The sequence below is a fragment of the Triticum urartu genome, chromosome 4A (genome assembly GCF_056163025.1).
Source record: "Triticum urartu cultivar PI428250 chromosome 4A, HENAU_Tu73, whole genome shotgun sequence".
NCBI lineage: Eukaryota > Viridiplantae > Streptophyta > Magnoliopsida > Poales > Poaceae > Triticum > Triticum urartu.
The window spans coordinates 75,532,159-75,543,872 of NC_141876.1; the positions used below are offsets into that span (position 1 = coordinate 75,532,159).

The 11,714-nt window shown below is 46.5% G+C and overlaps 1 protein-coding gene, 1 long non-coding RNA gene and 1 other non-coding gene across 6 annotated transcripts; 2 read left to right on the forward strand and 1 right to left on the reverse strand.

Annotated features, from left to right (window-relative positions):
• Positions 1-1,684: 1,684 nt before the first annotated feature.
• On the forward strand, positions 1,685-4,537 carry LOC125550799 (uncharacterized). 4 transcript variants are annotated; one of them, XR_015600352.1, is made up of 6 exons: positions 1,685-1,999; positions 2,094-2,297; positions 2,459-3,139; positions 3,425-3,635; positions 3,731-3,844; positions 4,354-4,537. It is a non-coding gene; the product is annotated as an uncharacterized LOC125550799 (long non-coding RNA). The 4 variants fall into 4 exon arrangements; XR_015600351.1 differs by lacking the exon at positions 4,354-4,537 and having other exon boundaries at positions 3,731-4,011; XR_007301868.2 differs by lacking the exons at positions 2,459-3,139; positions 4,354-4,537 and having other exon boundaries at positions 1,699-1,999; positions 3,731-4,011.
• Positions 4,538-5,043: 506 nt separating this feature from the next.
• LOC125554625 (uncharacterized) lies at positions 5,044-7,416 on the forward strand. Its single transcript, XR_015600353.1, has 2 exons — positions 5,044-5,908; positions 6,004-7,416. It is a non-coding gene; the product is annotated as an uncharacterized LOC125554625 (transcript).
• A 2,911-nt stretch (positions 7,417-10,327) lies between these two features.
• On the reverse strand, positions 10,328-11,670 carry LOC147974858 (disease resistance protein RPM1-like). The gene has a single exon (XM_087517821.1). The coding sequence runs from the start codon at positions 11,616-11,618 to the stop codon at positions 10,581-10,583; it is 1,038 nt and encodes a 345-aa protein (XP_087373947.1). The 5' UTR covers positions 11,619-11,670; the 3' UTR covers positions 10,328-10,580.
• Positions 11,671-11,714: the final 44 nt, after the last annotated feature.

Below are 11,714 nucleotides of genomic sequence, written 5' to 3' on the forward strand. Positions count from 1 at the left end.
ACCCGCCGCCGTCATCCGATCTACTTATCTATGGTTTCCCTCGGAGGTAGCAGATAGTCGTCTTGAACTTCTCCTTGGCGATGCCTTCAAGAAGGAAACACCACATACCAGCACCGTCACCGCCGGCCTTGGCCAGGTTTTCACCCGGTTCTGAACAGAGGACCTCCATCAAGCAACTTGTACACGAACCGCCACCATCGCTGCCGGGGACTAGACGGAAAATCTAGGCCGCCGCCGCCTGACCGGCCACGGCACCACCATGGTGCCTAGGCCGGCGTCGTCAGGCCTACCATGCCCGCCTATAGACACTCACCAGATCCGTCGGCCCGCCGAAGCCCATCTCGGTACGGCGAGATTCGCGATATGGGCCTCCGCCATAGGGGCTCCTCTGCCGCGGTATCGCGCCTGCGCTGACACCGCTGTCACACTCGCCGCCGGACCATGGTGCCGGGAACCAGCCGCACCACGCCGCCGGTATCTTGTAGTTCTGTGCGCCACCGCCGCCAGGGGAGGACGCAACCACCACGTGAGGGGGAAAGCCCTGCCGCCGCCATCACCGGCTAGGCTACGGGTGTGGCTTCCGGCGGCGACATGGGAGAGAGGACGTGGGAGGAGGCCTTTGGGCCGGCGGCGGATCTCGCCCCCATGTCACCTAGGTTAGGCGACGCGGGGGCAGGGGAGGAGACGCTCTAACTTACCTAGTATAGCACTACTTTTTTTTTGCATGGTAATACATGTCTCATTCATATCATAACGAACAAAGTACAAGTCACGTAAAGACCGACATGACAAAACTGGAAAGATAGTAGAACATCTCTGAGCTTGACATAAACGCCTGTCACCTGCCTCCGGCACCACAAAGCAACCACCGAAGAAAAGAATGGCGACTCACCTCCTCACTAGAGCTCGACGCGGCTCCATCGTTGATATGCAGTTTTGCGGACCTCCAAGGTGGCTCACCAAAAATGAAGCCCTTGCCGTTGAACGAATCAGACCGGGACAACACCCCGGACACACCATCGAACTCCAGATATGGCACCCGAGCATGACTAAAACGCCGAAGGAGGAAACCATACCTGCCATCCACGAACCACGAGCCCAACACATGCTCCGTCTTCCAGATATCGTCGTTGTAGACCATAATCTGCATCCGCTCCTTGACTACCTCCCAAGCTCCGTGTCGACGCTGGAGCAAACGCCGTCGCAACGGCGGAGCACGAGGACACAGGTCCACCACAAGGATGTCGCCGCCGCCACGCCATCCTTACTTGAACAGACTGGTTTCCAAATCCATTCCCAACCATAGGACCGATGGCCTCGTCAGGAAAACGCTGTCATCCCCAATCACAAGAATCTTTATTCAACGCTGTCATCGTTGCCGCTGAAGTAAAAACAATAAACAACCTAAAAACCTAGACTACGAGGGAGTAAAAAAACAATCCACATACGTGGATCCGGCGACCCCTCTCACCACCGACGACCGAGGTCGCCGGTAGAGGGGAGCCGCCGGAGAACGGCGTTGGAAGATCGGCCTCCCTGACCGCGGCTAGGATTCCAGCCGCACGGAGGAGAGGAAAACAACGAGACCCTTGCCAATCGCTCACCCCCCTCAACGGTTTGTAGCATCGCACACATTTATCGTCGCGCAAAGGGCGAGCTCTCGTGATGGCCACGTCGATTTACAGTGCCGCGGGAATGAAGAGAAAAAAAAGAGATAGGAGTATGGTCGAGCGCACGAATTGCGGGATTGACTAGCGACTCTTTCGCCCCTCAGGCCCTCACACCCAGCGTCTTCCTCCTAGGGTTAGGAAAAACGTGGCCGCCGCCGCCCTCCCCCACTTCGCTCGAGGTCGCCCCTCTCCATGTCCCCTCCTGAGCTCCACCTCCTCCAGCCCCCGCCTGGGCTCTGCTCCTTCTTCCTTGTTGGCGCTCAACCGGACGAGGCTGAACTGCCACAAACTGCGGCAGAGGGACACGTCGATGAGGATGGCAAGTCGAGGTAAGCCGCCGCGGATTTGCTCACCGCTAGCTCCTGGTCTTTTCTTCTACTTAGTGCTCTCTTATCTCCTCTTCCCTAACCTCATCTATGCTAGCTGGAGGGGATCGGGAGGCGTGAGGCGTGGATACGGGTGGAGCGCTGAAGAAGGGTTGTGTGGGGCAACCGGCCCGTCTTATTTTGTGGAGTGGCCATTATCATCGCCAAGCTACTCAACTCGTCGAACCCGATGTCGCCATGTTCGGGAAGAAGGATTGTCAGCAGTGGCGTCTCCTCTGCCGAATGATAACTAACAGATTTGGTAATACTAATTATCAGCACTCTCTTCTCATGTTTTGAGGGTATCTTAGCTTTGAGAATGAACTAAATGTTTATTTGGGGAGAGATTTTGCTCCATTTTTGTAATCATTTTGAATTGATGGTCTGATGGATATCATGTCTGTGTCTATTTTGATGCTTCAGGCCTTCAGTTACATTTTTTGTCTTTGCCATCCAAGAAGAAAGTTACATACTGTCCCCACCTCCTCCTTATATTATTATTATAGCTGACGCAGACAGTTGATTCCTTGCATCAATGGGAAGGATACATTAGGTACCGTGTAGACTCTATGTTCAAGGATTTCAGTAAGGAAAGCTACCATGATCTGGAAGGATGGAACAATGTTGATATGTGTGTATGATTCCAAATGGCCTTTGCATGTTTTCAGAAATTGGGATCATAAATTTTCATCACCTTCTAATCACCCTCCCCCCTCTCTCTCTATGTGGCCTCGTCTCCTACCCCTTTCTCTTCTCAATCCGGATCCATGGATCCTGTGGGGCTCGGGCTCAAAGTGGTCGTTGTGCCCTCGCGCCCGGTGGGGCGTCAATGCTGCCAAGAGCTGCCTGCTCAGCCCGCGCCTGAACCTCAGGACGCATGGCTGCACCCCTCCACGACCAAAGGCTGCGGCGGGGACGGCCAATCGCAGCCAAAGCTTGGGGGCAAGATAATCTCCTGTACGGCCTGGCCACCGCTGGCATGTTGGTGCCCTCAACAAGTTCTTGCACGGGGATGTGAAGTCTGGTCCGAGGCCGCTCGGTCAGATGGCGCTCACTCTAGTGCCAAGCAGACTTCTTGAGCTCCTGCTTCACTTGCAAGAAGCTGTAAGGAAACTGCATTTACATCTATCACTACGCCCAGTCTTTCAGAGTTTCAGTTTGAAGATACTCCGATGATTACACCTGAATGAAAACAGTTTATCCAACCAATAATTGCGGTGTTGTTCGCCTGGGAACATCCCATATACATTTGGGGAAGAAACCTTGTGAAAACTTGAAAAATTCATCCAATTGTTTCTTTGTACAGCAACTGAACATATTGCTTCGGTGTAATCATTCATCCAATTGCATTATTTGACACAACAACTGTTTCTTTCTATGCATCTTCAGACAGAAAGGCATACTGATTTAATTGTTGTGTGCCATTGCATCGGTGAAAAGGCATTCTGCAGTGCCGAGTGCCGGGACCAAGAGATCATGATCGAAGAGGAAGCGAAGCGCAAGATCGTCATCAGATGCCCGTCCTGCTCAACCCTGCATGGGTGGATGGAACGGACAATAGCGGAGGACATGGACATTGCTCGTCCTGAACAACGTCGAGGTATTGATATGACCAATTTTTTTGAATAAATATGTAGTTTGATAATTCTGCTGACCAGTTCAATTGATCTGATGTGGTTGCCTTACTATGGGCAGTGCCAATGCGAACTACCAGAGTCATATGAGGCTTACCGAAAGTGGCAACATCGGTGGCATTCCGGTCCAATGCAGATGTTCAAGCTTTGCATATCCAACATCATCAAGCCCAAGGCATTGCTATGCTCTTTTTGTTGTAATATCTAAACAGAATGTACTACAAAATAGATAATCTGACGAAGATGTGGCACGTGAGATGTTCTCCAATAATGTTAACTTGTTGTCAAAAACTCTAAAATGGTACTGCTTTTTGAACCGAGTGTCAAACCCAATTGAGTCAAGTCTCCCTTGCAGTACGGTATTTTGTGGCGCTTGCTTAGGTTACACTTTGAAAATCATTTGCCTTCTGTATGCATCATGTGTGATCTCTTTTTGTTCCAGTAGGGACCATTCAGTGGGATTTCTATTGAATAAGCTTTGAACCTGAATTGATATTTTATGGTTAACAGAGTTAAGTCGCAGGAAATATGTGCTTTTGGTAATTGAGGTAGATATATGTGTGTTTCTTTTTTGCTGTAATGTGGTTGTTATTTTAATTTAGAAATTTAACAGATGTTGTTTGCATGACAAGATGTGTACTGTACCTACTTACTAATAGCAGAATCTTAATCCTTCGCAAGCAGTCGATGGAGACTTGGCATTCCCGGGTTTACTTTGCGAACAATATCATTTAGGAACTGACTGCCATTTACTGAATTGTTGAAAAGTGGATATGATGGAAGAAGGTACCGGAAATGTTCTTGTTGTTGTAAGCTATTTGCATGAAGCGCTAAAATGCAAAAGAAATTTCTTGGAGCAGACATAGAGGTAAATTAAATTAATCTTTACTTCTTCTCAGCTTAAATTCTTTTATTGTTTCCCTTGATTAGCTGCAGTTTGGATGTGTTTCAGCAACAGTCTTATTTGGGAATACATGTGAAACATTTTGTGATCTTTCATGCTTCTGTCCTCTCCTCAGGTCATATGAATATGCACTGTTGTAGTGTTCACACTCGTCTGAAGCTGGTTCCTTTCATTTTCCAGGATTTGACGCTGCTGCTTCTTACCTCTGTAGAGATCCTGGTATGGTGCCTCGTAACAATGATACTGTAAATGGAACCGATGCAAAGGTCAAGTACTATGACACCTGCCTGCAGCATCCGCCGCCTCGTTCTTCTCACTGTTCTATCTGTAACAACTGTGTGGAGCGTTTTGATCATCACTGTCCTTGGGTTGGTCAATGCATAGGACTGGTAACTATATTAATGCCTAATAGTCTAATATATTTCATTGTCATCCGAATCTGCATGGTGAATCTCTATTGCAACTATTAATCAATGTTTGGTGCTAACTACCAACTTTTCTCGTGCAGCGTAATTATCGTTTATTATATATGTTTGTATTCTTGACCACATTACTCTGCCTCTATGTGTCTGGGTTCTGTTGGGTGTACATAATTAAGATCAAAGATGCAGAGGATTCATCGATTTAGAGGGCAATGTTGAAGACACCTGCCTGAGTGATTCGGATCATCTACTGTTTTATTTGTGTGTGGTTTTTTGGCAGTCTTTTTGTCTTTCATCTCTACCTGAAGAGCACCAATCAGGTCGCTTCCCTTCCCACCTTTCCTCTGTTTTAAAACTCTTGGTATTTAAATCATTTTGTCGCAACTTCGTAATTATTCAATCCTTCATCTTTGCAAACAACCTACAAGAACTTTAGGTATCGGTGCGACCTACGGTCTAACCCATATACCAAGATTGCTTAGAGCTAACATAGAGGTTAATTAAATTAATCTTTAGTTCTTCTCTTGTCATGTTTTCATTAGTAAACCTTAAGGTAAATTCTCTTAGAAAATCATATGTCTTCATGGCCGGCATGATGGTGGCGACATGACCCCCCGTGATGATGGCCCGATCCGGGACACCGTCTTCTTCGCGTTTTGCATGTCTTCAAAGATTAAATAAAATATTTTGCATGTCTTTGCTTGCTACACTAATATGCAGGTTTGTGAAATGATGAATAAGACCTCTTCTTTTCAAAGTATATGTTAGAGAGTACTCGTTGAATTTATAGATATGAAGTGTTTGTAAAATTGCTTAATATCTTATATCTTGCTTGTGCAGTTGAGGGCACCAGGAGAGAGATCGTATCATATTTCTTGTCAGTTGTGCTCTGGATCTTCTCCTATTCATATACGTAACAACACACTCCTATGAAGCAATTCATATAGCTTACATTTCATTGCATCTCCTCTGTCATTTTTAATTGGTTATATGCATGTGCTGTTGCAGAAAATTGTTTCTAAGACAAGCGGTTACTATAATTAATGGAAGCAGAGTTCTTGCTTGATAATTGATGGTATGGTGTTATATTTTTAACCAGTGCCGCTTATCTACACTGTCAACACGTTAATAACTACAGTAGCTTGGTTAGTGCGCACAGTAACACCTCAAGAGGCGCCACCAGGTGGCGCCCCAGCCACCAGTAGTATAGCACTAGTTGGCCTAAAAAAACCTAGTACTGCTGTACGAGAGTGGATATACTCCCCCAAAATATACTCAATGCATTAGCTGCCGCAGCCGCAGGGGCGACGGCAGCCTGGGCGGCGAGCAGTGGGCGCCCTTCACCGTGCTGACCCTTGTAGGCGGCGGCTGACGGGGTGATAAGTTTATTCGGTAACTTCCTGTACTAGCTGTAATTTAGACGGCGTCATATTTGGTTCGATTCCGCTTCGACGAAGGCCTCTGTAGCGTGTTCATAGTTTCGGCCTTGGCTACTGCGGAATCTTTCAGTCGCCTTGCTTATGTAGCGTGTCTTGATGATACGTTGATGTTCGATTCTGTCTTCCTAAGGATGGGTTTTGAAAGTGATCGCCTCACTGCTACAAAATTCATTGTGAATTGGCACTGTAATACTACACCACTGCTAGTATGGCATCACATGCCGAAATCGAACCAGTTTTTGCAAATTGAAGGCAGTAGTAAAACAAATAAAATATAACAGGGAAAAAAATGTTAGGGCATGATGAGGACATGACTACCTTGGATACGACCAGAAATATTGCATACATGCATATTTGTCAGGTGATTTCTAATGCAAACTATTTAATAATTTATTTATGTTATCCAGAACAAAAATACTTCACACTTTTGTGTTCTGTCTAATTGCAGATGTATGGAATATTTGTACAATCTACATATGAAGATAAGGGAAAATAAGGGAAAATGAGAAGTTTAGGTTCTGTTCAAAAAGTCCTCTCACGTCACTTTCGGGCCAAGAGAAGATAGAGTCCAAGTCTTTCACATTCTGGATTCAGATTCGGACTGCACAGACATACCTGAATCAAAACACCAACTTTTTCATATGGACTCCAAATTGGGTGATTCTTTTTTTTGTTGAAAACTAGATTTCGTGCTCTTTCCAACCCAATTGGATTCACCTTCAAATTCGTCCGGAGCATTGAGATATGGACGAAACAATCTGATGTTGTAACAGAATCCGTGTCAAACTACAAGCCCAAAGGTGTTGCATCACCTCCACTTGGGCCCATGAGCCTTGTACGACCTAGGATTAGTTTTAGGCTGCCTTGGGACGTCCTCCCACCTCCTTGGCCGCCACCCCTTGCTCCTATATAAGTAGATCTATCTAATAGCTTTTTCCTTGGAATTTGTTTAGTTAAAAGTTAGCCATTGCAACTTTGTGTACTTTGTTTGTGTCCAACGACCAGACCAAGACTGCTTACGGATCCCCACCATCATTAATACTTCATATATATTTGCAATATTCAGATTGCTATCATATTCTTGCTCGTTCTTCCATTGCTTGCAGGAATAGACCTTCGTGGTTAGGCTGACCGTGCTTCCGACATCATCAGTAACCTCAGGAAATTGATTTAGCGATTGCTAAGGCGCAACATCGTGCACGTTTGTAGTCAGATCGTCAAAGTCGTCTCCACCAAATCGATAGTTATCATCTCACCGAAAGATCAGGACACCCTCGCCTCTATCAAGTGGTATCATCACAATTAGACAAAACACAAAAGTGTGTAAAGTATTTTTGTTCTGGATAACAAAAATAGATTATTGAATAGTTTGCACTAGAAATTACCTGACAAATATGCATGTATGCAATATTTTTTGGTCGTATTCAAGGTAGTCATGTCCTCATCAGGGCAGCATCAACTTTTTCTTGTCTTAGCTTGAGCGATTAGATCGACTTTCTTTCTCCTTGTCTAGGTTACGTACGCACTTGAAATTGAGTTTTCAGATTTGTCATATACCACTTTGAGAAATTGATAATACAATAGTGTACCCCTGAATTACACTCCTTCCAGTTTTAACAGAAGTTTTGATAGAACAAAACACTAGGAGATCATACTTAAATGCTGATTTCTGCATTGCACGATACTGCAGTATGAAGATGATGAACCTAGGAATAACATTATTGGCTAGCAATTCACGTTGAATCAGTTCTGGTTGATATAGAAAACCATTGATTCTCATCGGAATTGTCTTATGTTTTGGTTGCATCTCCATTTTTTTCCGTCTCCCGTCTCAGGAGATCTAGATCAGCCGGCGGCGACTCCCTCTCGTCAACATCTCCTTCCCCTCGCCGCCGTCGGAGTGCGCCCACCGGGCGAAGCCCATGCGGCGCGGGCGACGGCGAGGCACTCCCTCCTTCCTCTGATCCTCGTGGCGGCGGCACGGGTCAGCTGTTCGGGGACAAAGGGCGCCTCGTCCGGCTGGTCTCCCGGAGGCAGGGACGGCTAGATCCGGTGGTGGCTGGGCTAGGAGGAGGTGCCGCGGAGCTGGTGGCGGGGTTTCGGTCGGGGTCGTCTTCGATCTCGATCGGGATCTCCATCGGGGGCGTCGCACAGCGGTGGCGTGACCGGATAGGTGGCGGGCACCGCTCAGTTCCAGCCAACCGCGAGATCAGGACGACGTGGCTTCTGATGAAAATCGCGCCTAACCGCGGTCATGGCAGACGATGGCGGCGTCTCGGACGTCGTTCCCTTCTCGAGGCATCGTCGCTGCAGGTCACGTCAACTTGATCGGAAGGTTCCGGGGGAAACCCTAGATCTGGATCTACTGGATCGGACGATGGCAACGTTTCGATGTCGTTATCCCTCCTGGGGGCATCGTATTGGAGCAAGTGTTGGCTGGAGGGGACAAGAGGAGGAGCGGCGTGGTATCTGACACGTCGACAACGGCGGGTCTCAGCGGCATGGAGCAGCGGGGTCTCGCCGGTGGGCGTGTGATGATGGACGAGCGCAGGATGGTGGCGTTGTCTGGCATCGTGGTGGCGTCGACGGCAGCTAGACCGGGCAAGGTACATGCATCAGTACAACACTAAAGATGGATTGGTGGCAGATGGCTGCGGCGGCCTCATACCCGACAGGCGTCCAGGCTGAAGAGTGCACCGGACTGGTGGGTGCCCCATACCTGGCAGGCGTCCTGATTGGGACCTCAGGTCTTAGATGTTATGTTTGGCTGCGAGGTCTGTTTGGTATTAGGCCCAGACTATCAGCATCCCTTCATCAACTGGATAGGAGTAGCGACAGATGTTGTCTAGATGATGGCTTTAGTCTTACTTTTGTATGACTTTGTAAGGTCTTGTGTAAGTAATTAATAAAGTGGCTGCATGCATCGTCCAGATGTAGAGGTCGGGGATCCACCTCCATGTCTGAAAAAAAATCTCCATTTTTTCGAAAAGGAGGTTGAAACCGCCAGCCTCTTCGTCACTTTACCATCTACAACTCTTTTTTTGCGGGGTGAATCTTATCTCCTACTCTATTGATCCACATCCCTGTACGTCTTCTCCATATTTGTGCTAGTGCAAGTTGATGCTCTTCAAACGAGGATCTGTTTTATGAAGCTGAACTCGAGGTCTCCCTTCAGTGCCTGCAGTTGCATGTGGACATCTGAAGATGTTCTGAGTTCTGAATTCTGGTGATATCCAGCTAAATATTGCCTTTTGTAATCGATTTCTTTTTCATAAAGGAAAAAATATATTGCTGCCAAAGAAAGCTTTTAGTGTCAAAACTAAGAGGAAAAGATGATCGATAATTGTATCATCTAGCAAAGTGCGCCCTTGTTGAACTACTGCCAAGCTTTGGCTCCTGGCCTCTGAAGCAGGGACTTTAACTGCAGCAAGAAAAAATATCGCCTGATATATCAATCTTAGAAGACGATGTATTAAGGTCGACAGAAAGTGTCTTCTACTCCATATTCTGAACGGAAAACACATATTCATAAAAGGTACATGTAATTTGCGTTCCTTTTTCCTAGTGTAGCACACAACATATCAGACGAACCAAGATGATACTACTACTAGTTTAGCCCCGTTAATTGGCAGACCTAAACACCTGCGAAATTCACAGACAGAAGTGCTATTGAAAATCCCCACAAAAGAAGTGCTGCTGAAAAGAAAAAGAAAATGAAAAACAAGATAGAGATCTTATTGATCTGAAATTTGGGGATCAGAAGACAGTGTAGCCATGTATGAATGATAACTCTTGGCGAATCAGATCATGGGGTGATATATTGACATAGATCAAAAGGTATCAAGATATAAAGTGAAATGTTCGATACAAACAATACATACCGTTACATGAAATGAGTGCCAAAGCATGTAACTTAAACAACACAAACGGTACAGAGCACGGTCAACCAAAAACACATACGGCACAGAGGCCTCCGGAAGGCAACGGACACCAACCAATCTTTGAGGAATAAATTTGCTACAGTATAGAAGCACCGACCAAATGTGCCGGGATTTCACAAACTTATTGGAATGATTAAAAGTGCGATGCAGTTGGACTGGATGCACTCCAAGAATGGCACTGCAGAAAGAACCCGACTTGCCGCATCTAAACACGAACCTCTGGAACATGTAGCATCTTCGGATGCATTCCTTCAGTGTCCCATTGAGTTCTGAAATCCTTGTGCAAATACAACAGCCAGAGCTTCTTAAGGGAGCGAAGGGATTCAATGCCTTGAGGGACCTTATCGAGCTTCGACATTGACACAATATACAAACCTTCAATGCAGGGAAGAGCGCCATCAATGATTTTTAGCTCACTGACATCAGGCATGTCCTTCAAGACAAGCGTCTTCAGGTTGGGAAAGGAATCTGCAGAAAGAACCAAAGTTTTTGCACTGCTCATGTTGTTGAGTCTCAGATATGTGAGGTTCAGCATGTGCGGTGCCAGCATCCCCAGTGGATCTTCTCCAAGGTGACACCAGCTTAGAGATAGATACTTGAGGTATTTCACATGGCTGAGAAAGATCGGGCAATTTAATGTCCCCATGGCCCATTGTCCTCTGATAATCAACCTGTGCAGATATGTAGAACTTGGTTTGAGAGCCTCGAAACAGAGTGCCTCATTCTCATCCCTTGCAGAAAGAAGCAAGGTCGAAAGAAGCGGCATAGTTGACAGCGTAGAAAACAGATTTGCACAATGAGCAGCACTAATGTTATCAATCCACACACTTCTTAGTTGCATCAGTTTCTTGAGTTGCTCAGCCAAGTCAAAGCTGGACTCCATAGTCTCCAGAGTTTGCAGTTCTTCCAAGTTGGACAGCTCTTTAGGCGCTTGCACTCCAATAAAGTACCGGAACTCCATCTGCTTCTCATCAGCATATCTATCGGCTAAAAGGTGCCGCAGCTTCTTTATCTTAACAATTCCCCGTGGTAGCTTCCGTATTCTGGTTTGCTTGATATCTAGAGTGTGGAGGTTAGACAGATTCTCGATAGAGTCGGGAAGTGACCTGACCATGGTGCGTCGTAACCCGATGTAACGTAGATTGAACAGAGACCCTATTGATGTTGGCACTTCAGTGACTTCAGAGCCTTGCAGCTCAAGAACAGTAAGGTAGTTAGATTCAGACCAAAATGAAGATAACATGTTAGCAGAGGATGAAATTACTCCAAGGGATAATACTGTTCGAAGATGTGGAAGTTCAACTTTCAGTGCAGTCTCGTCAATCCATCCAAGTAATGA

Bases quoted from the DNA above. Each gene is read 5' to 3' on its own strand.
- LOC147974858 (XM_087517821.1), bottom strand. From the start codon at position 11,618: ATGTTATCTTCATTTTGGTCTGAATCTAACTACCTTACTGTTCTTGAG.